This window comes from Callospermophilus lateralis, chromosome 3 (assembly GCF_048772815.1).
Source record: "Callospermophilus lateralis isolate mCalLat2 chromosome 3, mCalLat2.hap1, whole genome shotgun sequence".
Classification (NCBI taxonomy): domain Eukaryota; kingdom Metazoa; phylum Chordata; class Mammalia; order Rodentia; family Sciuridae; genus Callospermophilus; species Callospermophilus lateralis.
Window position 1 is genome coordinate 184985758 of NC_135307.1, and position 26312 is coordinate 185012069.

General features: G+C 49.9%; 1 protein-coding gene across 1 annotated transcript; it reads right to left on the reverse strand.

Annotated features, from left to right (window-relative positions):
- Positions 1 to 3044: 3044 nt before the first annotated feature.
- Edn3 (endothelin 3) lies at positions 3045 to 23781 on the reverse strand. Its single transcript, XM_076849139.1, has 5 exons — positions 23730 to 23781; positions 22945 to 23227; positions 6549 to 6725; positions 5476 to 5553; positions 3045 to 3209 (listed from the first exon to the last, which is right to left on the reverse strand). The coding sequence occupies exons 1-5, from the start codon at positions 23779 to 23781 to the stop codon at positions 3173 to 3175; spliced, it is 627 nt and encodes a 208-aa protein (XP_076705254.1). The 3' UTR covers positions 3045 to 3172.
- Positions 23782 to 26312: the final 2531 nt, after the last annotated feature.

The following is a 26312-nucleotide window of genomic DNA, read 5'->3' on the forward strand; positions in this document are numbered from 1 at the left end:
CACCTAGCAGAAGGGTGATTGTGTTCTTTTACTATGGCCCTGACAGCTACTAATTTTTATAATTTCCCTGCACTAAATACCTCCCAGATCTCAATGATTCTGAGCATTCTGCCAGCAAAGAGAAAGGAAATTGCATGTTCAAGAACAGAAGGGCCCAAGTGCATTGATAATGTTCTGAATAGCAGGTAACTTGATTTGCTTGAGCTTTAGGATACTTAAGAAGCCACAGATATGAATTTGGGGATTTGGAGAATTTATGTTTTTCAGGGGGGTGGGGAATCAACTATCCTAATGGTTTCTATAATCGAAAGTACTTTCATTACTTTGGAGTACTTTCTAAACTCCAACATGTGCTTCCACGAGAAACTTTCAGTAAGAAGAGGAACTAGAACTGGCTTGGGGCAAAGTTTGAAGCTGTGGAGATTTGACATATGAGAAAACTGTGAGGTAGCCAGACCAGGATCACACCCATGTTGTAAATAAGGAAACCAAGACTAGGAGAGTCTAAAGCCAGTTCCCATAGGAGTTGGTGGCAAAGCCAGGTCTCTGGATTCCACAATCTATAACTTTTTTGTTAAGCTTCCCTGACTGGTCATGTGGTCTGGTGAATGGGATGCAGGCTCAGAAGAGCCCCACTTGGTTTATTGCTCTGCTGCTGCCATCTTAAAATCCTTGATCCTTTTGAGTTGGGGCCTGAAATATCTGCAGCTGGTCCTGCTCACAACTCTATGGACTGTCCCTCTACTGCTCCACCCAGATGCCAGGGAAGCCCACCACTTCTGGAGCTTAGGCTGCTCCCATCAGCTCCTGGAACTTTTAGGCTGCCCTCTTTTGCTCTTGGCCTCCACAGCATCTCAATCGGTGGGAGAATTCTAGGCCCTGTTAGTACCTCAGATGAACACCATGGCTCCTGCTGGGTGATACTCCACATCCTGCTGAATAAATAAGTACCCAAGTTTCTCCATTCATCAAAGTCAAAACTCTCCAAAGTGAGTTTAATTAAAACAAGAGGCTCTTGAATTTTCTCAGATTAGATAGTGATCAAACTACTCAGAACAGAGGATCCTCTTTGCTCTTGGTCTGGGTCTTTGTCTTTGGCCCATTCTCTCCCTTTAAAGGTCTTCAAGTCTGGATCCGGAAGGGGGACAGGGAGACAGGGAGGAAAGGAAGAGAGAAAAAGAGGAAGGGAAAATGAAGAAACAGCCCAACCCTCAGAGATGTTTTATAATCTCAAAGGCTTAAACACATTGCCCACAGAGGTCACCTCCAGCTAATTCTGAGGATCTCTGAGCAAGAACTCTCGTGTCCCTCCCTGGCATCCTGCAGGGCCAGAGAAGAAAGCTCTCCATTACTATGAAGGCACAGTGGTACCAGGGGAAGGCGCCAACACTCTCCCCAAGGCTCCTTCTTCCTGGCTGCCTCGAATGTTTCATCTTCTTGGGATGATTCCCCAAACTCCGTTCCTTCCTTAATATCCAAGCAGCCCCTCATCTTGTCCATAATTGACTTTAGATGGATTCTACTTCCCGAACTATAATTCCCTTCCAGCCTCTCCAGAGGTCCATGAAAAGTTGATGTGTAACCATGCATATAACAACAGTAAGGAAAAACCCACAAATCAGAGCAAACTTTTAGGTTTTTTATTATGCATTTGACAGTTAGTATTTACTGAGTGTTCGTACGATGAGTGAATTCCTCTCCCAGATACCATCTCGCACAGTGCCAGACAGCACATGCACACTTAAAAACGTAATTCAAGCTCTAAGGGATATGAGTTTGGATTCAGAACACAATTTAAAATCTATATATGTACAGTGACTTTACTTTTAACAGATCCCATAAAAGAGCTGGAGGAGAGAATAGTTCCCCAATAAATAATCGCTTCTCTTAAACTGTACAGAATTCCTCCAGTAAGTTGGTCTCCTGCGCTTTCTCATGATGGATATGCACCTTACTCCTAGAATAAGGGATAGATGGAGGCTCCCCCAGAGTCTCGTGTCCAGACAAGGCCAGCACTCCACCATGAGCCATCTGGACTTCCCTGGGAGGTGTCCTTGCCCCTGCTCACAGGTAGCTTCTCCTTGTTCTACGGCCCATTGGGAGTGATGCCCTCCCCACCTGCCCAAGTAGACAGCTTTTCGTGGCCAAGTCACAGCCCCTCTCTCACTGTGAGCCCAGCACAGCAGAGAAGGCGCAGCTGCAGAGATCTTGAACCACCAGGCGTTACAATTCCCAGTTGTTGCCAATTATATAGATAAATAGGAATTTACATAATTTGCAGTTTGTGTTCATGGCTTATTTTGAAGCCACTCTCCAAAGATCCACATTTATGCATGAAAGCAAATACTCCTCCTAATAACCTGGAGCTGGGGCTGACTCCACAGCCAGCTTCTTGCAAACCAAGCTGGAGAACTCTGTCCCTTTGGGCCTAGTGTCTAAAAGGGACATGAGGTCCAGCCCATGGGCCAAGAATGAGCTCTGTGGAGCCCAGAGTTCAAAACCATCAGACATCAATATCTCCTTTTCTTCTCACAAACATCAGAGATCCTTTCTTTCTTCCTTTCCTCCTTTTTTTCTTCATTCCTTCCTTCCTTTCTTTCTTTCTTGATACATACTTTGATGGGTACCAAGCACGGCTAAAAATTTCTGTCTCAGTCCTACAGGCTTCAAACTACTGTGTACCTCTGGCCCAGGCTCAACCCAACTCCTCACCTCCTAATTCAGCCTGCAGCCTTCCACACCGGCCTTGCACATCTACTACAAGATGGACACATGTTTACATTTGCAAAAAGCCTGCCTGGCATCCACTTACTCTCCAAGAGGAGTCATGTCAAAAGCCAGTGAATGACTTTCCAGCTTGCCATGCCTCTCCAAAAACAATTTCCTGCATGAAACAAGAGCCGCGGGCGTCTGGGCCCAGGCACATCTGGGATCATTTTACCCATTAGGGAAACTGGGGTCACTTGGATTTGGGCATTCTTGGAGTAAGGGTGTATTGTCAACTGGGGACTCTTTGGGTGGGTTTTCTGCCCCAGACAAATTCATCCCTTGTCCCTAAAGAGGTGGAAATGTTAACTGTGGAGAGCAACGGCTCCTTGCAGGATGATATAGTGAGCAGGCAGGGAAGGCAGGGAGGAAGTCCACGTGGAGAGCAAGCATCCGTGGCGGCCACCTAAGGGCTCCGTGTTGTGTCTGTCCTGGACTTCAACCTATCGTGAGCAAAGGGGAAAAAAGAAAACAGAGGTGTATTACTAAAGAATAAGGGCTTTCTCAAGCTGGAAAAGGTAACTTCCTCCTGCCCCGTCTCCAGCTGTTCCCTGGCATGAACCACCCCCCCTCACCAGGGCTTCATGGCATTTCCCAGCCTGCAATCTGAGTGGGAGGGTGTGGAGGGAATAGTACTTCAGGTTGGCTGCAAGGAGCCCTCCCATAGCCTGGTCCTATGGCCTGGTCCCATCTGGGCTGATCACCAGGATGGTAGCAGCTACTACTCTGAGAATGGATATAAACGTCACCAACTCAAATCTTGCAAGAATACAGGACTTTGGCTTGGTAACTGCCTTTCTTCCCAAGGAAAACTTCTTACAGGGCTCCCTTATTGGCTGTCTGTAGGGCCTTTGCACTTCCTGTTCCCTCTGCCCAAAACATAGCTCTCTCAGCCCTGTGGCTCACCCCTCACTTCCTTCTGTTCCCAAGTCACCTGGTTGGTGATCATGTGCCTGTCCACCAACCACAACTTGCAGCTGCCCCAACACCTCCTATCCCTGCTGACTCTCCAACCCCTCCTCTCACCCACACTCCCTGCTACATCTGAGTTTCTTAAAGAAGTCCCTCTCCTTGGTCCCCTTGCTATATCCCCCACATCTAGAACAGTGCCCATCCTGCAGCAGGTGCTCAATAAGCCTTTGCAGAATGAAGGCATGAGTGAATGAATACATGGTTTCACGGGTGGGTGATTTTAATCACACTCATTCTCACAGAGAGAAGTTTGGGTTTGGGGCAAGGGGAGAGACAGGATAAAGAACAAAGAGGCCAAGTGGGAGCCTGCTGGGGTCTGACTCACTCTTCTGGGACTCCCCGCCACCTCCGCCCCCCTCCTCCCTCACCATTTTTATTATGGATGCTGACAGATCCCTCTCCGGGCCCCTGGAAGTGATCTGCCACCAATTTAGAGAGTCTCCTGTATCCTGAGCATGGCTTGACTTCCCTTGATCAGTCCCCGTAGGCACCGAAGCCACCTCCAGGCTATCATTATGAACATAAATTACCATCCATTGCAAGATGTGCAGGCAAGTCATTAATAATGATTTCTGATTGATAGAATGACAAATAAACCCGGTCTAGCTGCAGGAAACCCTCAGGATTTCTCATACAAAAAAGACAAGCAAGCTAAAAAATAATAATAAAATGAACTAGGGAATCTGGAGCTGCTGCCAAGCCGAACTTTACTTTTGTCCAGGATCAGCTGCTGCAAAGGAGACGTGCTTTTTGGAGGTGGGGTGGTGGGAGTCGTACTGCTCCAAAAGCAGAGGGAGACACTGGCCTGAGCAGGCCAACCTGCAGGATCCCTGAGGATCAGCTGACTTTCTCAGGCCCAGTGAAACCCACACCGGACAACACTGCCCTGGAGCTGAGAGGGATGCAGAGGCTGGCTCTTAAGACTACAGGCGGCCAAGGTCCTGAAGGACAATGACTGTCCACAGCTTCAGACTGGCCGCCCCCAGAGGTCACCAACGGAAAATCACTGTTGTCTCTTGTGGAAAGCGATGCCACAGAATGGAATTAGAGCAATGCCACAGAATGGAAGAGCAGTGTCTGAGATTGGGATCTCTGATGACCTCCTGGCTCTGACATACTTGGTGCCTGGGAAAGTTTCTATGCAAAGGTACAGGATGCCTAGCTGCTATGGTAATGTCCTCCATGAGGAGGCACTGTGCTAGAGTCTTATCAGCCTTGACCTTGATCTCAGACACTCAGCTCCTGGGAATAAAGGAACTTTCTTGCTAGATATCCACAATGTTTCACCAGCTTTGCTGCTTCTGAACCTACCCGCATAACAGTAACAATGGAGTTTCTTGAGAGCTACACAAAGCTCCTAACATTGCACATTGCAAATGTAGAATAAGTGCATAATGTTGCTAACTCTGTAACTTTCATGAATACAAAGAATAATGCTTGCAGAGTCTTTAATTTGATTAATGAGACATAGATAAATAAAGGTTGCTGGTGTAATTTTTTCGACCTGCTTCTCCATCAGAGAGCAGCACTCCACCTGACTCCAGCTTTATATTCAAATCTTATTGTTCTTCACCCTTCTCTGGAACCTGCTAGATTGGCTGCACTGTTTGCAGTGCATGTATCGCGAATGTATCCCCAGTAGTCTGTGGATAGAACCCTCACCCCAAGTTCTGGGGTCCCACTGGCCACCCCCCAACACACCCTCTCCTCCATGAAGGGCCGCACCCCCATCTTCACCTTTGACGCAGGCCTCCTCGGGCCCCTCTGGCCCTCCCTTTCTCTTCTTCGTCTGGGTTTTCTGCTGTCCTGGAATTTCTGTGGGGAGAAGGCTGGTTTGAATGAATCAACCTGCATTTCCAATGGTTTCTTGGTGTCAAATGATGACCTCCTCTTCCTGCTAACAAGACCTTAGCATGTGCCCCAAGGAGCATATCTCAGGCATGGTTTCTGGAGGCTGAGAGCTTCATGGGCTGATGCCTAACCAAGTACAGCATCCACTCAGCCCTGCTACTCATTGGATGTTCAAAAACTTAGAAAAGGGAAGGAAATGGAGTCAACATCAAGCTTTCTGGAGAGCAGATCCTGAGACCCAACTGCTTGGTGCCTGCCCTACCCTGGGGGCAGCCTGTTCAGGCTGCTTTTACATAAGTCACAACACCCCTCACTAGTTATGGGCAGGGTTGTTGAAGGATTGCTATGTGTGGCTGGGTTGAGTCTTGGCCCAAAGTGAAGAGAAACAGTAGTAAAGACTGTTAACAGGAGCAATTGTTTCATGAATACCTGGGTAGAGTCTGGGGTCTGCTCACTGACTCCATTAGAATGAATGCACGAGCTTCTCTAAGAAGATAGAGCAGATCACAGGGTCTCGAATTCAAGGGCCTCCAGACAACGAACACGTAACCCAGGCAAATGAATCCTTCACACCCCTTGTAAAGTGGAGCAGTGAGACCTGAGGCCACGTGTGCTGTTTGCAAGGAAGCTAAAACTATGCAGGGCCAGGCAGTCAATTCTTCCACCTTTTATGTTGAAAAATTATTCTGATTTGTCTAAAGTGCCGCTCAGGCCAGAAGACAGACAACTGAGTCCTGGCCTGAGGGCCTGGTTCTCCAGGGCACTGAGTGCTGAGGAAGCCACACCACCTGCCCTTTGGAAGCTGAGTACCCACAGCCTCTGGACTCAGTCTCTTCTTTCCCTGGTCCCAGGACCACAGCAGCCAGGGCTGAGTCAACCTACCTTCAGGAAGCCCCTGGCTTGGCCTCATCCCTCAGTGACCTGCACCTGGGAATGAGTGCTACTGGAGGGAGTCATACCTGCTGACGTCCAGGGTTTGTGTGCAGAAGCGTAGGCAGGCCTTGTCATCTATCCCCACACAAGCACAGCGCGAATGTATCCCCAGCGAGGGCTGCACACTCCCTGGGGACAATCCCAAGGATCTCTTGCCTCGGAAGCTTCCTCTGTAGTTGGACAGTCCATAGGGCACAGTTCGTCTGCAAAGCACAGAGGAGGGTCAGGAGAGTGTGCCAGGGGTCCCTGGTGTGGGGCATGAGCTGTGGCCTACTGGTGGGAAACTTCTGGGCTGTCCCAACCCCCAGGAAGAAGGGCCAAGGGGACAGAAAGTCAAGAGGTCCAGGGAAGGCCAATGGTCTCAGTAGCCCAGCCCCTGGAGGGCTCGGGCACATGGGAGAGCAGGAGGCCTCATGGAAGGGTTTCAGTCCTTTCCAGACCAAACATGCAGGTGTTCTGCTCCCCACCTCTGGAAGCTTCGCCTGGAAGACTGAGAAGTGATTAAGACGCTGGCGCTCCCCGCCTGCAGGCTCTTCTTCTGTGCTTGACTTTGGGGTTGAGCCACATGTTGGTCCCCATCTGCACCCTTCACCTGCTGCTGGGCTTGGGCACCAGCCAATGTAAGATCTCCATACCTGTAATGCCCTGGTGGCTGCCCAGGGCCACCCCTGGTGGCGGAGCTACTGACGACTTCTCCTGTGTGCACAGCAGGCCACAAAGGAACAAGAACAGCCTGGCCTCTGAACACTGTGCTCAGAGAGACAAACATCAGAAGGGCTGCTCCCTGCCTTCTGAGAGGCACTGCCATGGCCTTGACAGGGCGGCTGAGCGTGGACCTGGCCTTGGCAGAGTCTTACTGTGAAGCAAAGACGTCTAGAATTGTCAACCACTTCTGTCCAGGGTCAGCTTTATGAGGGGTTTGGCGTTCAGAGCCACAAAGATTTAAATCTGGTTCTGGAGTTCAGTGTACCCAAACCATCACCCCTAGAGAAGAAAGAAGCCTTCCAGCTGAGCAGGGGGAAGTTCAGACATGTGCGCAATTCATCAGCACCATGGGCCACGGTCAGGGGCAAGCTATCAGGGTCTCAAAGAAACAAATGTGGCCAAAGCCTCCTTTCCAAGGAGTCTTGGTTTTCCTGCCTGTCCCCAAAGGGCAGCCACCTTGGTTTCTATGAGCCCGGTGACACATCCCCATGTATCCACCTCAAAGGGTGACCTGACATCCTCCCTGCATATTCAAAGTGAAACCTAATTGGATTTCTTTTTATTAAAAACGCAGGCCATGGAGCCTTTTTAGGGTGGGAGGCCAAACAGCAAGGCTGCCCCACTGTGACCAGATGCTCAGAGCAGGCTGGAGACCAGGGCTGAGGCTTCCGCCAGCCCTATTCTTTTTCTGTTCTCACCCCAACTCCTTCCCACCCAAGTGCCTTGAGAAATAGCAGAGCAGCGGCTCCCTGCTGACCGAGGCCGCCCAGCTGTTGAGCAGAGGAGGAGGGCAGGGTCCAGCGGCAGCGCTGAACCTTCTCTCAAATCCTGTTCTTCTCAGAAATGTAAAAAGTGGAGAGGGGAGGAAAACAACAACGTGGCCATTGTCATGAGTCCAGATCTGGTTGAAGGTATGTTTTTCCAGTAACAGGACCACATTAAATCTCTAAGTGTTGACATTAAATCCAGCCCCCCATTTCTTGGTGAAAACGGCACACGAGGAATAACAACGCTCCCATTTTCCCATCAACAGCCAGACCTGCAATTTTGAAATTGCTGTCAGCTGATTATGCATTGGCGGCTGCAGAACACTCTGAAGTGTTTTAAGGAAGGAAACAAAGCAACTCGGTGTTTGTTAATAGAGATGTGCTTAGCACTTCCCAGCAGCCTAGGCGAAGCTCTACTGAGCAAACACCCTGGCAATTTCAAAGAACGTTTACAGGGAAGCACCGCCCCCCTCCCCACGATCTGGGAGGCTCTTAGGAGATGGCCAGATCTCGGTGGGGCCCACCCAAGCAAACACTTGAAGTTTAGAACATGAGTTCAAAATGGAGGCCCATCTCCCATCCATCCACAGACAAGCTCTTAAATGAGAGTTCTATCCCCTAACCTCGACAAATGTGGCTGTAAAACACCTTGGAAGTCCAGCCTTGATTTAAAATTTGGGGACTCCTTGGATCCCATGCTAAAATACAGCAGCCCAAGGAGATCCGGCAGCTTTTCTTTCCTCCTACTCTACCCCAAACCAAGAAAGCCCAACCCACTCCCACACAGACACCCAGGCTGTTCCCCAAGCTCTGTCCATGCTCTACCCTGTAGGCAGCTGCTACTTGATTACCCCCATGGGTATAGGAATGTGGACCTGAGCCCTGTTCTGTCCTGTCAGAACCTAGAAAATACCTGCGCAGGCCCCAGAAATGGGCTTGGGGACATGGTCTGGAAGAAGGGGTATATGGCTTTCAGTCCCACAGATTCTCTGCAATGAGATGGGGGATGTGTGACCAAAGGAAGGTCCCAGGTGGCCCTCTAACTCTGAGAGCCTGGTCAGGGATGTTCCTTAACCAGGTCTAAGAGTTGCTTACCATTTCCTCCAGAAGACAAGGCAGGTTTTTTACTTCTTTTATGCCAGCCAGGGACCTACCACAAGGATGGGCAAATAAAAAACTATTGAATGAGCAACTGGTAGCCAATTGTGGCACAACTCTAGTCTGGGCAACACTGGATTCTTTCCACCTGAATGAGTTCAATAACCATGAACATCATTACAAAGTATCTCCACCATCTGTTAAGTAACAACTGCACACATAGTGTTATTTTCAGTGTGAAAGGCACACTTGTGTCTGTGTCTCCAGGAATTCACATGCTACTGGGGTATGAAAACAGAAGAAAAATGTCAAGCCAGTATGTACAGGTACATGCAAGGTACACAGAGTGCAGAGAGATTACCTGGTAATTCCATTATTAAGTTGTAAAGCACTTAGGTGATGATCACTCCACCCTCTCAACAGTTCCCTGATTCACAAAAGGATTATTGGACAAATGAAATGAGATACTACGTGAAAAATACTTAGTAAAGGCTTGACAGTGCTTGAAAGTTAGGGATTATTGTTATTTATTTGGCCTGGGAAATCATGAGTTTCATCATGCAGAAAAATTCCATCTACCAGGCCTGTGTTTGAGATGTGTGACTAAGTAATAAAGAAGGATAGTAAGGAACCAAAGGCCATAAGGCACAGCAAGGTCATTCTCTGCCACACCTCCTTCTGCAGGTCCGTCACTCACCACTCGCCTTTCAGGTAGAGAGCTGCCATTTGTCACCATTTCCTGAACAGGGAACAGGGAAGACCTAATGGTGGAACTATGAAGATGAAGGTAAACTGGCTGAGATCTTGGGACCAGCATCTCTACCCAGCTAAGTTAGCCTGCTGTTTGCAACGGGGTTTAGAATACAATTCTTTAAAGAGATAGGCAGCTCTTCTATCCATTAATGCTTCCAGTATAACACAGAGCTCCATAAAAAAGGTAAGCAGATGACATAATGAAAACACTACCGGCCCTCAGTGCACCCATGCATTCAATGTCTAGTGCTCGGTGTATTTGTGCAACACTATCCCTCCGCTTATGTGCTTGGAACATTCATTATTTGATTAGTGGTGTTTTCAGAGTGATTTATCACAGTGCTCCTCACTTGCCAAGTTTCCCCAAACATCACATACAAATGCTATTAAACTCCCATATTCATCTTTCATCTGTAGCACAGGGAAAGCACTTTGTCTCTACAAGAAGTTTTTAAATAAGCAAACTGACTCTTTCAAAAACATTTTCTGTTCGTAAGCTCTGTGTTGTTCTTTCCTAAAGGACTTATCGATCTCCATCTCTCTGATCAGGACACTGGCTGCTGTGCGTGAAGTTCTCAGAATAGACACAGGTGTTCACAAAGGCCAGGTAGGAAGTAGCAAGGGGGTTTCACCTGCCAAAGTTTAAATTCTTAACAAAGTGAATCCAACTGTCATTCCTCTCAAAGAAGCCAGTTTCCATTTCTTTCCACTGTCATGAAATGGAATTTAACAAATATCTGCTGAAAGTTTCAGCGTGCTCACTGGAGTAGTCCTGGTGAACATCACCATGAACCAGACAGACCAGGGCCCTGTGCACGCACAGCTCTGTCCCGTACACAGCCTAGCAAGCTAGCATTTTCTCAGCTTCAGTCAACCATTTTCTAACTTATCTTGAATAACTGGAAGCCATGCTGAACCCAGCTCCAGATCCCAACACATCAGCAATCGCCTGGAGCCCACTGACACAAGACCCCCATTCTTTCCCTGTCCCTACCTCTCCTGATGGATTACTCCAGTCCTCCCCTACTCATTTTGTCATGTGTCTAGTCCTCATCGGCATCTCGGTTAACAACCACATAAGCAAGTCAGACAGGTGACAGGATCTGTTGACAAGATTGCTACTCCTCTCTTTATAAATGCAGTTATTGCAGTTTTAATTTAAAAAGCCCAAGTTCTGGCTGTCTCTGCAGCAGGTGGGGCACATTCACCTCACACTCAGATGCGGGTCAGGTTGATGATCTGCCTTTTCTCGTGCACATTTTTCCTTATTAAGTGGAAAATCAAGGCGATAAGGAGCCACTGTGTGCAGAATGCAGGTTCCACCGACTGTCTGGCCAGGGGCAGAGAGTCAGGAAGAAACTCCAGCTGCCAGGCACCAAGGTCACTGGACACCAGCTCCCACCACTCCCTGGAGAAGCAACTCAGAGATCCTAATGTGCTTTCTAACCATGCCTGAATGCAGATTTCATCAATGTTCTTCCTTAGAAGACAACACTCACCAACTTCCCCAAGTTCAGTCCTTCTGGGCAAGGAGGACTGTGTCTGTCACCTTCATTCACCACCTCTGAAACATAACCAGTCAGTGCCAGTGGATGCTTAATCACAGCCCTGTGGTCCCTGTGCCCACCTACTCTGAGTGCCTGGGGGTCAGAAAATGCTCAGGAGCTAAAGACCCTGCTCTTAAAGACTTACAGTAGGGCTTCTCTATAGCTGAGGCCAATGTTGGTTATTTTCGTCTCTTAGAATCCAGCCTCCCATTCTTCTTTTGGGAAGAAGACCCCATTGTTTGAGGTCCCTGAGACTGACCACCAACTTGCCTCATCCACTCACTAATACCACCTGAGGACTGGTCAGGTGACGAAGCTGGGCCAGTCAGACTTTCTCTCCCAGGATTCCTGAATAAAGAGACTCAAGGTCAGAAAACACTCAATTACTATTTGCCAGGCGGCCCCACCCAGCTTCGTCCATTGGATTGAACCCTTAAAGCCCCTAGTCCTGTCCCAGGACCCCTCCTCCCTGAGCCTGAGCGTCTTCCTTCCAGTCTGAGGGCATCCTGTATCTTTCCATTAAGCCTTTTTTCATGTATTACTAGCCAGATGAGATGTCTGTTGCTTGTGACCAGTGAGCTCTAACTGCTCCTGGACCCTGCGTTCATGAGAAGGCAACCACGGTCTCAGGTCTGCAGAGATTTTCTTTACTGAAAACAATACAAAAAAAAGGGCACATACAGAGTCAGGACAAAACCCAGCAAGGCAACCTGGCTGCAGCCCTCTCCTTCCAACTTTGCCCACTGTGAAATGTCCACTATGGCTCAGGCTGTCCTCCATCCCAAGATGCACTGAGTCCAGCTCCCAGAGACTTGGTGGGCCACCTCAGACGTCCTGTCCTCCACCGAGCCTACTCCTTTCCCCTCATCAAATGCTTGTGTTCTCCGAGCCAGGCCTTCTGTGAGGCATCAGGCCCCCCTCCAACTTCCAGGAAAGGAACCAGGCCAGGAAACCAGCTCCTTGGTGGCCTCAGTGTACAGGCAGAAGGCACACATGCAGGGTCGCACATCAGGGTGGCATGCTGGCTGTCCACAGCTTTACTTCCACCACAGAAACTCTCACAGCTGAAGGTGGAAGAAGCCAATGCTCATCCGGCCACCCCCAATGGGGAGAGTCTACCTCCCACAGCCTCGGAAGGAGCCAAGAATTCTAGAATATTCTGAAATCTTGGAAGCTGTGAGCAACGTGCTGTGGGTCAAGGGATTACTTTTCAAAAAGGCATTCCGCCCCTCACCCCCTCAAAAACTCTGGGAATATTCAGGACTTGACCATTTGGGAATGTTAATAGAATCATATATGTTTTCAAAGGGACTGTTGAACGCTGGCCCTTAGACTTCAGACCTAGAGCTCAAGGCCACCGTTCCTGTGAATGGCAGTACCAGTCATTGCCAACACAGTCCCTCCACTCTGAACGACTTAGAGCTCATGCTCCTTCCAGGAAAACCTCCAGGGTGTGCCGTGGGTGTGGCCCTGTGGGGCCCGGCCTCCGCACCATCCTCTGGGGCCATCAGTGCAGGGATTTGTCCAGCTGGAATCAGGGACTGGTGCTGCCTTGTTCGCCTCTGCACCTAAATGTCTGCTCATGGTGGGCACCCAGCAACGTCCCAGCATCTCGGTAATACATATCTGTTAAGTGAAGAAAAAACTTGGGTCTAAATTTGCCACCATTTCTAGGCCATCCCATCTGGGAGTTCTTGGCTGATTGAGTGGATTTCTACCTTTCCACCCTCAATTGACCCATATTCAAAAGTTTTCCTGCAAGGAGCACAGTCTCTAGACTCCTGGGAGTGGAGGAACTGTGTCTAGTAATAACTAGTGCCACCCCATGCACCCAGCAATGAACAGAGAAGACCCCCACCAATGGGTGAACCACAGGGCAAAACCAGAGGCCACCCTCAGCAGGCAGCACCAGCTCCTGTCCAAACCGAAGACTTGCTCTCTGGAAGTCCTGGGTAGGCCGGTGACAGGGTTGACGGGTCCTTCAAGGGCTCCACCGAGCTCTGAATTCCACCTGGAGAATTCCAACCACCCCCACCATCACCAGCATCGCCACTGCAGAAGGACCTATACCTTCACTCCAGCAAGAGAACGGCAGCTTGGCCTGCCCAAACTGTTTACACTCTTCTTTGGATAATTACCATATGGCTGGGCTCTAAAATAACCCCAAAGCCACAGAATTCACAGTCCTCAGGCTCAATGGAACACAGTCCTCCTGAGTGTGGGCACACACATGAAGGAATGTTTGCAGGAGCACCAGGGGCAGAAGGAAAGAACAGAAAAACACCTGGTTTTGTCTTGTGCTGAGACATCTCCAAGAGTGACAGCTCAAAGGAAAAGCAATAGAGAAACAAACTCCAACAGGCAGAAACAAAACCATCAGAAGGCTCCTCCAGTCTGGCGGGCTCCTCCATCTGCACTATCCAAATGCAGCAACAAGCTGGGCTCGAGTTTCTCTCTCCAGCCCCCTGTGACCCTGAGGAGTTCCAGGTTGCATGTAGACATGAGCGCCCACTTGGCCAGCCCAGGCTCATTATAACTTTATGCAAAGCTGCAGACAGATGGGCCTCAAAATAGCTGCCAGCAGTGGAAACAGACGGGGTAAAACAGGGAGCAGGTATTTTTGTAAGGACAGAGTATTTAAAGGGATAAAAAAGAAATACAGACCCAATCACATATCCCTATAAGTAATAGGCAAGAAGCAAGAGAGGCCAGCTGGTGAGTTGTCAGGAGATTCCGTGGTCAGGATAAAAAGTCCTGGTGTTCAGACTTGCTCTTGCCGTCAGAAGGGGAGCAAGATATTCTCCTCTGCTGTCTGATTGCATGCAAGACCATCTTGGTCACTCTGATACAGCAGCTTCTCTCTCCAAGAAGCCAGGGTCAGGATTAGGGTGAAGCTCAAGGTCTTATTATAAATGTTGAGATTCTGAGGATTATTCTTTGCAGTCATTTTGGAATTTTGGAAATACTGTACTAGAGTGTTCTTATTTTCCCAAAGAGGCTTTGGGGACTTCTGAGAGTTTGTCCCAGAGAGTCCCTTGCTCACCAATCCCTATTCTTGGTACTACAAAACCCATGAAGAGCAGATTAATAAAAATCCAGAAAAGATGCACAGGCCTCTGCTTTCTCAATTATGTGCTTCTGACTTGGCCAAGCTATGCCACACCTTCTAGGCTGTGGGGCAAAATCCCCATGTCTACCCGTGAGCCACCTCTGTCTCTGCATGATTCTTACTAATTTTCATGAAGCAAATCTGTTCTGGTTTTTAACTTACTGGCCTGGGGATCAGGCTGCCATATTCCAGAGTCACTGTGTGTTAGGGCCTCCCACTGAGTTTCTCCTGAGAAGAATAAAAAAGAAATCCAGGCCTCTGCTTCCACTCCAGAGAGATGCCGAGTTCTGTAGAAGTACTTGGCTTCAAGTCTCCAAGCAAGGGCAGCAGAGGGCATAACCAGATGCCCCCTCTGCCTTTTTCCTCCTGCCAAGCGGGCTGTAGAAGCACCCCAAACTATGTCAGACCAAGCATTCCTTCCACACTGTGACCCTTGTCCACTGTCCCCAGTCATCCTCTGCATTTATTTTCCTTCTAAGTACAACTAATTTCTATCCCAAAGGGGGCAAAAATGTGGGCTCAGATATGCATATGTGCCTGGGCCTTTGTGTGTGCGTGTCTGTGTTTCTCGTCTTCAGAAACTCTCTGTTTTCCACAAAAATGTGACATGGAATGAGAACAGGTCGTTTCCTTATGTGAAGCAGAGCTGCTGCATTCCCCTGTCCACTGGAGTCTGAGATGGGCTGGACGTACTGAGACTCTGCAGGTCCACGCAGGAGGGAGAGCTGGATTTTGAAGCCAGGTGGTTGCAGCCACGCTGCGGAGCCTCCTTAAGGGAAGCATTGTTTGCCTCCCTGCTTCCTTTGTTTTAAATTCTTGCAGGAACAAACCACACCAGAGATGTCAGGGGACTTTCATCTGCCTTCAGATTTAAGGCCAAGTTCCTAACTGCAAAATCCCTTTCATCTAGCAGAAATCCAAACGCTCTGGCAGGGTCACGCAGGGTCACAACCTTTTCCTACCAAGCTCTCTTGCTTCAATGCAAACTGCCTTCCCGCCTCAAGTGGGGGTCAGCTGCATTCCAGCCAAGCCTCTCTTTGCTCTCACACATCTCATGCTCACTCTGGAGCTTTCCATCTGTGGGAATCCAACAGAAGGGTCACCTTGTGAGGTCTGACCTTTCCAACAATCTCTGAAGTTTAGCCCCAAGGCCCTCACATTTTAAAGCACCTTGCTATCAAATGTTCTAAGAACTATGCTACTTGAACTCAAAAACCAAGATCCAGAAGAGTGCTAGATTTCCAAGGAGGAGACAGACATAGGTACAGGAGAACAAACTAACCAGCAAAGTCAAAAGTGAGCAGACTCACCATCCGACAGGACCTTGGGCTTAGCATGGCAGGCTTCAGGCCAACACCATCTTCCAAAAGTGCATCACAGAATCATTTCTCATAACCCCCTATTGACAGCATTTCCTGGGGACACTTCCTGGTGACTCCTTGGCTGTGTCTCCCACTTCAAGCAACGATAGGCAAGAGAGGATATAAGGGTCCCAGGACCCGTGGGGTCCTCAGCTGCAAATGGAAGCCCCCTATTTACTCTGCTAGGCTCACCCCACGTGAGAAGACAGGACAGCCCCTCCGAAGATGTGCCCACAGGAGTTTAAACAGAGAATACTGTTCAGGTCATCTCCACCGCCTGATGCACACCCTGGAATTACCCCTTCACTCCCCATACCCCCCTGGATTTGGCAGGGGGTGCCTGAACCAGTAAACTCAGGGAATACCATGTCCCATTCCTCAAACTTCCAATTACTTACCAAGGCCAGAGAGAAGCAGTAGGAAGTCGCAGAGGAGGGGTGAGAATGGCAGGACTGATCCATCCCACCTGGAGCAACCTTTGGCCTCAGGTGCCTTTATCAGGCTCCTTATCAGCAACAGAGGCAGCCAGGTGGCCCTCTCCAGGTCTGCAAGGCTTAAGCTAATGGAATGCCACTCCACTGTGTGCCAGGCCTCAGAGTAGCCTGGAGGACTGTGATGACAAGGTACAGGCTTGCTCTGGGGCACTCCAAGAGGACTGGCTGGGTGGCCTTCTGAGGCTGGCTTCGGCAGCATTTGAGAGAGAATATTCTGCTGGTTGGTGCCCTCCAAGTGCAGAATGGGATGGGTAGGAGGACCAGCTTGACTCATAGGGCCACTGCCACCTGGGGTTGTGCTGCATCATCATAGCCAGCATCTTGCAGACCTTGAATGTTGACCAGATTGAAAGCACTGTGCTCACCGCTCTCTGGGTACTTGTCACCGTAATACCTTCACTCATAGGAGACCACCAATCCCCCTGCTATACAGGCAGAGAGACTGAGGCTCCTAAGTGACAGACCTGGGACTCCATACCAGATCTGAACCCAGAGTCTATGCTCTGACCCATGACGACGGGTCTGCACCCACTGCCAGAATCTGGATGAGGGGCCCAAGGCCCCCTTCTCTCTAAACACCATGAATCTTTGAACCAAAGGGTCAGGGTCAGTGTGATTTGAGCAGACTCATCTCCTATTCCTGCTCAGCATTAGGGACAGCACAAGGCAGCAAGAGCACAGGTTAGGACCTGAGAAACAGTCATGAAAAGTAAAATTCCACCCCAGGAATGGAGCAGGTAAGCCTTGAGTTCCTCTCCTCCCACTTCTCCCTCAGACAAGCACCCTCTGTATCCCAGCATCTTGCCATTGGGACCAGCTTCCCAGTGTGCTGGACAGGCACACTCTTATCCTTGAGAGCCACCAGGAAGGCTGAGACAAGGGGAGTCACACAACTCAGTCAGTCAACACTGCATCTCCAGGATACACCTCAAGACACATGTTGGACCAAAGGCTTGGGCTTCAGACCACCTTCTCTCTCGGATCCATAAAGATAATCTTGCAAAGGAGAAATGATGCTATTATTTATAAATATAAATGAATCTAAATATATTAACTATCATTATCACAAAGAACAAAACCACCCGAAGCGGTCAAGGATGGAGACTATGTCTTTGATCCATCCTTGGTCCCAGAGCCTAGCCCAATGCTACCCCAACAAAGCACCCCATAAAAACATGATGCATGCATGGATGGGTGGATCACCTAGGACAGCAGCAAGGCCCAGGCTGTAGAAAGGTCTGCAGGAGCCACTGAGAGGTTGGATTTCAGAGTCAGACTGCCAGGCTCAGGCTCTGTAGCAGTGGGCAAGGGACTCAGCCCCTTGCAAACTGGGCAAGACTCCAGCCTACTGCCAAAGGATTGTCCTGAAGATCGCTGTTGTATGCTCAACACCCACATCACCACTATTATCAGAATCAGATCACTCATGACACTTTCCCAAAACTGTGAAGGCCACAAAGACTGGTCCCTCTGCTTCAAAGAGCTTCAGCTCCTGCAGTGATCCTACCAGGCCTGGCACATAAGACAAGATGATTTTTTAAAAAAAAATATTTTTAATTGTAGATGAACACAATACCTTTTTCTATTTATTTATTTTTATGTAGCACTAAAGATTGAACCCAGTGCCTCACAAGTGCTAGGCAAGCACTCTACCACTGAGCCACAACCCCAGCCTGACAGGATGACTTTTATTGGGATCCAGTATGCAAGATGCTGGGATCCCAGTCCACCCACACCACTAAGAAGTTCTAAAATTTGCAATGCCATTTCTTGGAAATGTGTTAAAATGCCTTTTTCAAAGAACACACAAGGCAAGGCTAGAATTTGTGGTGATGTTGCCTTTTTGTGGTAGAATACATAAAATGTAAATCCAAATGTTTTGTTAATTATTAGTCTTATTATTCTACGCTTGACTTCTTTGGGGAGGAAACCAATGCAAAACAAATGTTACTCCTGCCAGATTGAATAAATGTGGCTCGCTTCAGAGCAGCTAGGGCAGCCGGGCTGGACATCCTAGAGGGAATGACCAGGCCAAAGAACTCAAGGAGACCTTAGGGTCACTGTGCTATAGCTGTACTGGTGTCTGCATCTTACAAAGGGGATGCAGAGAGTTGATGGCACCTCCCACCCCAAGGACACCATCACAGCCAGGTCTCAAGGGCAGAGCTCCTGGATACTGGAGTCAGGACTGCAATGGAGGTTACAGATCCCATGTTTCCACCAAAGCCATGATTTTGAACACCCTGCCCTGCTTTTTCTCACAAATGCATTCCTATTTGCCAGTCAGGTGGCTCAGATTTTTGTTTGGAAAACATGGTCACTATCACAGCATCACAGTGCCCTCCTTGTGTGTCCACAGAGGGATTCCGATGGCCCCTATCTTCAATGCACACAGCAGGTTCTGTGCTGGGTGTTCTGAACCTCAGTGATCATTTGATTGACTGGCTCTTACTCTTTAGAGGCTCAGAGGGGCTGGCTGCTATAGGGCATAGTGAAGATCTATGTCCCTATGATGGTTAATTTCATGTGTCAACTTGGCTAGGCTATGTTGTCCAGTGTTTGATAAAACACAAATCAAGTTGTTACTGTGAACATCTTCTTCTTTTTTGTGTTTTTTGTTGTCGCTGTTGTTATTTTGAGAGTGGGGATTGCACCCTGGGGCACTTAATCACTGAGCCACATCCTCAGCCATTTGTATGTTTTATTTTGAGACAGGGTCTTGCCAAGTTGCTTAGGACCTTGCTAAGTTGCTGAGGCTGGCTGGAACCAACAATCTCCTGCCCCAAGCCTTCTGAGCCACTGGGATTACAGGTGTGTGCCACCATGCCTGGCACATGAAGATCTTTTTCAAACATCATGAATACTAAAATCAGTAGATTAAGCAAAGTAGATCACCCTCCATCATGTAGTTGAGACTCATCCAATCAGTTGAAGGCCTTCAGAGCAAAGATCAGGGGCCCCGAAGAGCAAATTCTGCCTCCAGGTTGCCTTTCATCCCAACACTGCTCCATCAGCTCCTACTAGAATTTCCAGCTTCTGTCCTGCAGAATTCAGAACTGCTTGGCTCCTGTCCACATAGGACAATTTTCTGTCTCCGTGTGTGTGTGCATACACACACACATCTTGTCAGTTCTGTTTTTCTGAAGGACCTGCCTGATAGAGTCCTGCACTCCCAGGTAAGATGCTCATGCTTTCAAGTACACTCACAGAGGCCAGCCCCACAGACAGAAGCACACACTAAGCACATGGTCTTGCTCACCACTTCTGCCCATATAATCTTATTTCTCACAGATGCTCCATGACAATAAGATGGTATGTGTTTTTTTTCTCCAATTAAAATTTTTGGTTTTATTTTTGTAGGCCGTGGAAAGGGACTATTTGGGAATTGTAGGGACTTGGGGTTTCTAACATGGCCAAGCAAAATCTTATAAAAATGACACTGTCCCCATTGTTTAGCTGTGATCTCAGCTGCCTCTGTAGGGCCACAAAATGCAGTTGCCAAGGGACAAATTTGCTTCCTCTTTGGGGTCACGGGTACTGGGGAGAATATGATGGAAGTTATGGGAAATGCATCCCAGAAAAACACACGTTCCCATACACCACTGAGCGACAGGCAGGCTCTCTGAACAGAGCCACACGCCCTGGATGGGGAAAGCTCATGGGGGAGAGAGTGCTGTAGACCAAAACCAGAGCAGCAGCGCAAGCAGAAAGAACAGCGTGGGCAGGGCTCAGCCAAAGCCAGCCAGCATTAACTGAGCTCCGCAACATGCTGGGTGCTGACGGAAAGGGCTGACCACACCCAGGCCATGGCAGGAAATGGGAGAACCAGGGGGGCTCAGCTCTTTTGTCTGGAAGATTCTCAAGAGTCTCTGAGCCCAACCTAGAGTTAACTCTCCACAGGGAGATGCAGAATGGGTAATTCTCAACACACTCCTGCCAGGGCTTCAGGGCCTCGATGGCACAGATGACCACACTCATTGAATGAACCCTCTCTGAAGATCTCTCAGATGTCCTCCAAAAACACAGCAGGACTAAGCTCTATCCCATGTAATCCAAGGGGCCGGAGCGAGGGCACCAAAGGCAAAGGCACCCACCATTCGAGGCTCTTGGTTAGGCCCAAGAGTCAAGGCTCCTCTTGGCTCCAGAGCAGCTGCAGGGATGGGGGGCAGGCCACATCCTGGCAGAGAAGTCTGGAAGGGAGACCCAGATGTCTGCTTGGGAAGAGGGACGGGACCCTGGAGAGGCAGGGCTGGGACACCAACTCTGGGAAAGACCCCATTGAGTGCAGGCCTTGCTTTCAGCACCTTCCAGTGATTTTTCAGATTCTTCAACATCCCTTGAGGCCAATGACCCCCATTGGAGCCCGGTTTCTCAAATTGCACTCTTGACTGATCTACAGCAAATGGACCTATCTACACATCAACAGGGTTTCAAGAAGGGAGTGGGAGGGAAGAAGCAAAGAAGAAAAGGCAGGAGGAGGAAAGCCCACGGGAACATCTTCCCTACAACATTTCATTTTGTCTCATTTCAAAGCGTGCTGTGTCTGGCTCCTGTCATTTTGTTTCCTGGACAGCTCAGGGGACACGAGGACACTGGCTGTAACCCTCTCTCCCGATGTTTAGAATGAATCAGAGGAAGGGGAGCAGAGAAGAGGTAAATCAAACTTGGGGAGAAAGTTATCAAGTTGCCTGTCTTGACAAAAGTCAAGGATCCAAGGCTGGTTTCAGGCTATACAAGACAATTTGAAATTCTGAGACAGGATTTCTTACAGCATGAGGTGTTTATGGAGCCTCTCAAATGTGCTCAAGGAATTGGGCTTAGAGAACGGGAAAGAACCATGTGAGCTCCAAGTGCCCTCCCCTGCTCTGCCTCTCTCTCTACTGACTTTCTTCTTTCTCCTTCTAGATTCATGGTTTGGGATTCCAGTCAAACCAGGACTCAGTCCCACCACCCAGCACTCAGTGCTTTTGATTCTGTGAAGCTAATCCGGTTGGACCATGACACCAATCAGATAAAAATCAGAAAAGACAAGTGTCAGGGTTATGGAGGCTCTAAGAACAGGGGACCCTGATACTGTCTGAGAATAGAAGGTGATCGATGACAGCTAGACACGCGTCTCTGTTATCCTCCCATCTCCCTATTGTGGGCTGATGATCCAATTCGTACAGGAACCTCAGCAGACACAGCCAGACGAGGGAATCATGCTCTCAGCTGCATCAGCTTATCAGTCACAGAATCTGTGAGAATCAGAATCAAAGGCCAATGTGCATCCCTTGGTCCAAAAGGATGGAGAACATTGTGAGAGCCACAGCAGAGCCTCAGATGGGGAGGGGCCCTTCTAAGCTCTGGCCTGTGCCAGCATCCAGGTAGCTCACCAGTGGAGCCAGCCCTACTTGCCATTCTGGCTTAGTAGGGTGATTCTCAGGCCTACCTGGATGGAGTTAGAAGACTTGTTACTTGGTTGAATGCCACTGGAATACTCAAGATTACCCACACTTGCACTCCATCCTTGAAGTGTCCAGGTGGGTAAGTGAGCCCCTCAAAATACCACCTAGAGGGCTCCAGGGCTAATGGGCTTGGGAATAAAGGAAACCATGAGGCACAGGAATGGAGATGCCTTCAAACTTAGTGCAAAGCCATCGTTATTGCCAAGGGTCTGTATTCACAACCATGTCCAAGTTCTCAGCCAGGAATCCCCAGCAGGGTGCAAGAAAAAGCCTCTGAGACCCCAAGAACACCAGGGGAATGGGCTTTAGCAGCATCTAGTCCAAGTCCCAGATTCTAGAGATTCGGAGAGCCATGTCCAGGAGGTGGTGGCCAGAGCAAAGTCAAGGTCAAGCCCTTTCTACTGTTTGCATAATGGTATCTACAGCAGGAGCTTCCAAATGCTGTGTTCAGTGAGAGAATGAGAGAGACATCAAATCCTCCCTTTGCCTGGGGAAGGGCACACCTCCCTGTAGGGTGGTCCCACCCTGCTGGGTGCTAGCTAAGAGTTCTTCAAGACTGAGAAAAGGAGGCCCTCTGGAACATGAGCCAACCTGTGAAAGACCCATGGCCCAGAAGTCGGTAGTCCTGCATCCAGCCTCCCTTGGCATTCAGGAGGGCAGGGGAGGAGAGGAACCCATTCTACCTGGAGGGGCAGGTTCTTCCAAGCCACCACCACCCCCGCCCCCACCCTCCCCAGTGAGCATCAGGCAGCTCTCTAGGAACTTTAAACCCCTTGGAGCCTGGTGGGTTCAGGAACAGGGACAAACCCCCCTAGCCCCTGAGGCAGGAAATAAACTTTGAGGGGGTTCTTTGGTTCAGAGAGACTTCTCAGGTATCTAATCCCCCTGGCTCACTCATTTCCCTGGGGAAAGATGCTGGCCTTTTATGGGATCACAAACCAAATATTAGGTTTCTACCTGCCAGACCCTCAGAAAAGATGTCTGACCTACAGACAGGCCCTGGGCTGGCAAGGGACCTCAGAAGGAGCTTAGGACTGTGTCAGGGCAGCCTCTGGGGCTAGACTGTGGTGAGACAGGTCCTCCTGGGGATGTGCAATGTGAGCTGGGCCAGACTGTGCTCCCCCACCTCAGGGCAACTCACTCTGGAGTGTTGATCCAGATGATGTCCAGGTGGCAATAGTAGACACACTCCTTGTCCTTGTAGGTGAAGCACGTGCAGCGCCGGGGGCGGTGGTGCACAGAACCACCCTCTGCCTGCTCTCCAGACCAACGGGGCCCCTGCTTCTGCCCAGGACTTCCAGGATTTGTCCCTTCACCAGGGTCAGCCACAGTCTCTTCACAGTCACCCTCAGATCTGATTGCAGGGGGCAGCTGGGGCACACCAGTCCTGCCAGAGCCCCCAGGCTGAAGGCAAGGAGTGAATCCTGCAGGAGGCAGATTGAGGGGCTCCTGAGCTACGGGTACAGAGGTTAGTTGCACTTTCTCTGGTCTCCAAGCTACACGAAAAATTCTGAAAAGTTTGCAAAGCTATGTGCACAGTTCCTGAAAAGTTTGCAAGTTAGTGCATAATGAAAAACTTGCAAGCTATTTTCACTCTGCAAAATCTGCAAGCTATTTGCACTGGTTGAAAACTTGCACGCATTTTACACTTTCTGAAAACTTTGCAAACGTTTTGTACAGTGTCTGATTAGTTTGCAAACTTTCTGAAAAGTTCCCAACTTCATGAAAAATTGACTAATTCTCCGGAGCCTGTGGAGTAGTCCTTGCTTGCCGCTTCTGCCCTCCAGCCTGCTTGCTCCCAGTCACCTCCAGGGATGCAGTTAACTCTCTGCAACACAGAATCCCCTACTCCCCCACCCCCCACCCCCGCCCTGCTCCTATTGTGTGCGCTCGCGCCAGGAGAGGCGCGCAGCCCCGCCTGCTTACCTGTGGCTGAGGTCACTGTGAGCCCGAAAAGGAGCCACAGCCCGGGCTCCATGAACCCCATCAGGCACCGGAGCACCTTGCCTGGAAGAGGGCCGCCTGAGGCCGAGAAAGGGTACTGGGGCTGGGCACCGCTTTCAAGTTGGGCGGATCACTGTCTGCGTCCCAGGCTCCGGCCAACAGTTGGCTGCTGCGGTCACGAACTTTCAGAGTGTGCTGCCCATCCCTGCGCAGGGCTGACGGCTGTGGGCTCGGGCTTTTCTGGCTCCGCACCACCCCTTTCGCCTCCCCGCCCCCCGGAGGGGGCTGGAGCTGCGGCGAGGGGCCTTTGAACCCGGGGCGCACCGGGGGTCGCCTCGTAGGCACTGGGGGAGTCCGCTTGGAGCTCAGCGGCCCTAGACGCACCCAAATCAGAGAGGGGCGGGGGCGGGGCGCGATCCGGTGGGTGGGGTGGGGGCCGGGACAGCTGCCGGAAGGCCACCACGCGCTTAAGTTTGTTCTCGCACTCCCCGCCAGCTTGCTGTCCCAAGACCCGCAACCCCAGATAGCAGCCCCCCACCCCAAGAGCAATAAGATGATAAAAAGGCTGCACATAAAGGGTGTTATCTTTTATCTCAGGGTCTAAGGGAAACATTTCTCAATGTTCACCTAATGACACCCTACCCTTGCACAGGGTGGACTTGCCAAGAGGCTGGGTGTACTTTACACTCGTGACTCATGGGCACCGAGTCACAGCAGCTGGCAACCTACAGTTCAGAGTGGTAGGTGGGGCTGTGGTCCAGGAGCAAAGTCGCAAAGACTGGTGGTTAGGTAGCGGTTAGCGGTCCCAGGGGGCCGCACTGCTCACCACCCCTGCACAGGTCATGCTCCCTTCATTCAGCAAATGTCCACCCAGCGTGAGTGGCCCAGGGAAGCCCCTTGCCTCCTTCCTAACTGCCAAGGCCCACTACCAGAGGCTCGCCCCAGCTCCATCGCAGTACTCACATCGGGGACCCCAGGGCCTCTCATTTCTAGGGCACCTGCGGTTGCAAATCTTTTGACCCTCCTCTGATAGCCAGTGGAGTTGAATATCAGCCCTGCTCACCCACTAGCCCCAGTGACTGGCTTCTAAAACCTCTAACCCAGAAGAGGTACTAAGGCAAGTCCTAGAAGGCACTATGAATTCCACCCAGCTGGCTGTTGCCTCCACACACTGACTCTGAGCTCTGTATCAGGCCATAAGGAAGCCAAACCAGCCCTCCAGAGAGACTCCACCGGAGCAACCTGCACGGAGAGAAACAGCCTGGCAGGCGACAGCCAAAGCCAGCCACTGGGAACAGGTGAGAAAATTGGAGTCCCAGCCTTGAAGAACTCCAACTGAGGATTTGTTCATTTGGGTGAGGACAACAATATGCCATAATGGGGGTGGCTAACACTCAGCTGGAGTGAACTTCTTGATGTAAGCAAATTAATTTCCCTAAGAACTTGGCCAGTTCTGCCATGGCTGATCTACCTGGTGGGCTGTGGGGAGGAAGGCTCAGCCCCTGGGCTGCTCCCTCCTCCAGCTCTGTGGTAAATTGTTGGCCATCACCTTGAAGCCATAGAGGAGGGTGTGGGGTCTTGAGAGTCCAATCAAGGAGTCAACAGGTGTGGCTCCTGGTGAGGGCCACTTTCTGCTTGCAGATGGTGCTTCTGATGGCATTCTCACAGAGGGGAGGTGGTGAGAGGTCTCCCTGGGGGCTTCCACCAAAGGGCACTAATCCCATGGGGAGGGGCTCCACCCATGACCTCACCACCTCTCAAAGCCCTCACTGCCTAACACCATCACCTTGGGGTTAGGATGCATCAGATGAACACGAGAGGGACATTCAGGTCATATACTATTAAGATCTCTTTTCTTGGAATTAATGTCTGTCTCCTACAAAATAAAAAACTTATTGGACTGAAAGACACTGGAAAAATAGAGAATTCACTAGTCAGCTAAAAAGAGGAAAGCAGGTGGCAGTGTCCTGGCACGTCCTGACACAGGTCGGCCAGCCTCGGCTCTTGGAGTCTAGAGCACTCGTCTCACTGGCACTAAGGCAGCAAACTTGGATGAGCCCTTCAGGCTTCCATAGGTGTGGCCAGGCTGGAGTGGGCCCTGCCCTGGGATCTCGGATGTAGGTGACATAAGGAAGTTTAAGGATAGAGAACCAAGGTACTGGGTATTAAGATCAGAGGACAGTGCACAGAGACAGAGTGTGTCCCGCTGGATGACCAGAAGAGGCAGAATTTTGATTGGTCCTGAAAGTGACCTGGACACCATGATTGAACAAGTGCCCACTGTGAAGTCCAGCACCAACAAGAAAGGAGGGCGTGCGCCCTTTCCTGCCCTCCTCAATCCTTCCAGCTGGGCTCAGAATGTCCAGCCGGAGAGACTCTGACATCTCTGATGAGCTCCTACTGGAGTGGGGCTGCAGGCCACGGGCTTAGAGCCCTCAGCAGGCTGGGGATGAGCCAGGGTTTTGTAGTGTTGTTTTCATTGAGCTTACTTTTATGTTTATCTTTTATTTATGGAAAGTAATTTGACTTTCCTCATGTGGTAGAGATAGAAATTCCTTTCTAAAT

What these genes read in the sequence shown, in the direction of transcription:
- Edn3 (XM_076849139.1), bottom strand. Translation starts at nt 23,781, where the DNA reads ATGGAGCCCGGGCTGTGGCTCCTTTTCGGGCTCACAGTGACCTCAGCC. An exon ending in ATCTGGATCAACACTCCAGA is followed by an intron (nt 6,726 to 22,944) that starts GTGAGTTGCCCT and finishes TGTGCTTTGCAG; the next exon opens with ACGAACTGTGCCCTATGGAC. An exon ending in CGAGGAGGCCTGCGTCAAAG is followed by an intron (nt 3,210 to 5,475) that starts GTGAAGATGGGG and finishes TGCTCACGATAG; the next exon opens with GTTGAAGTCCAGGACAGACA.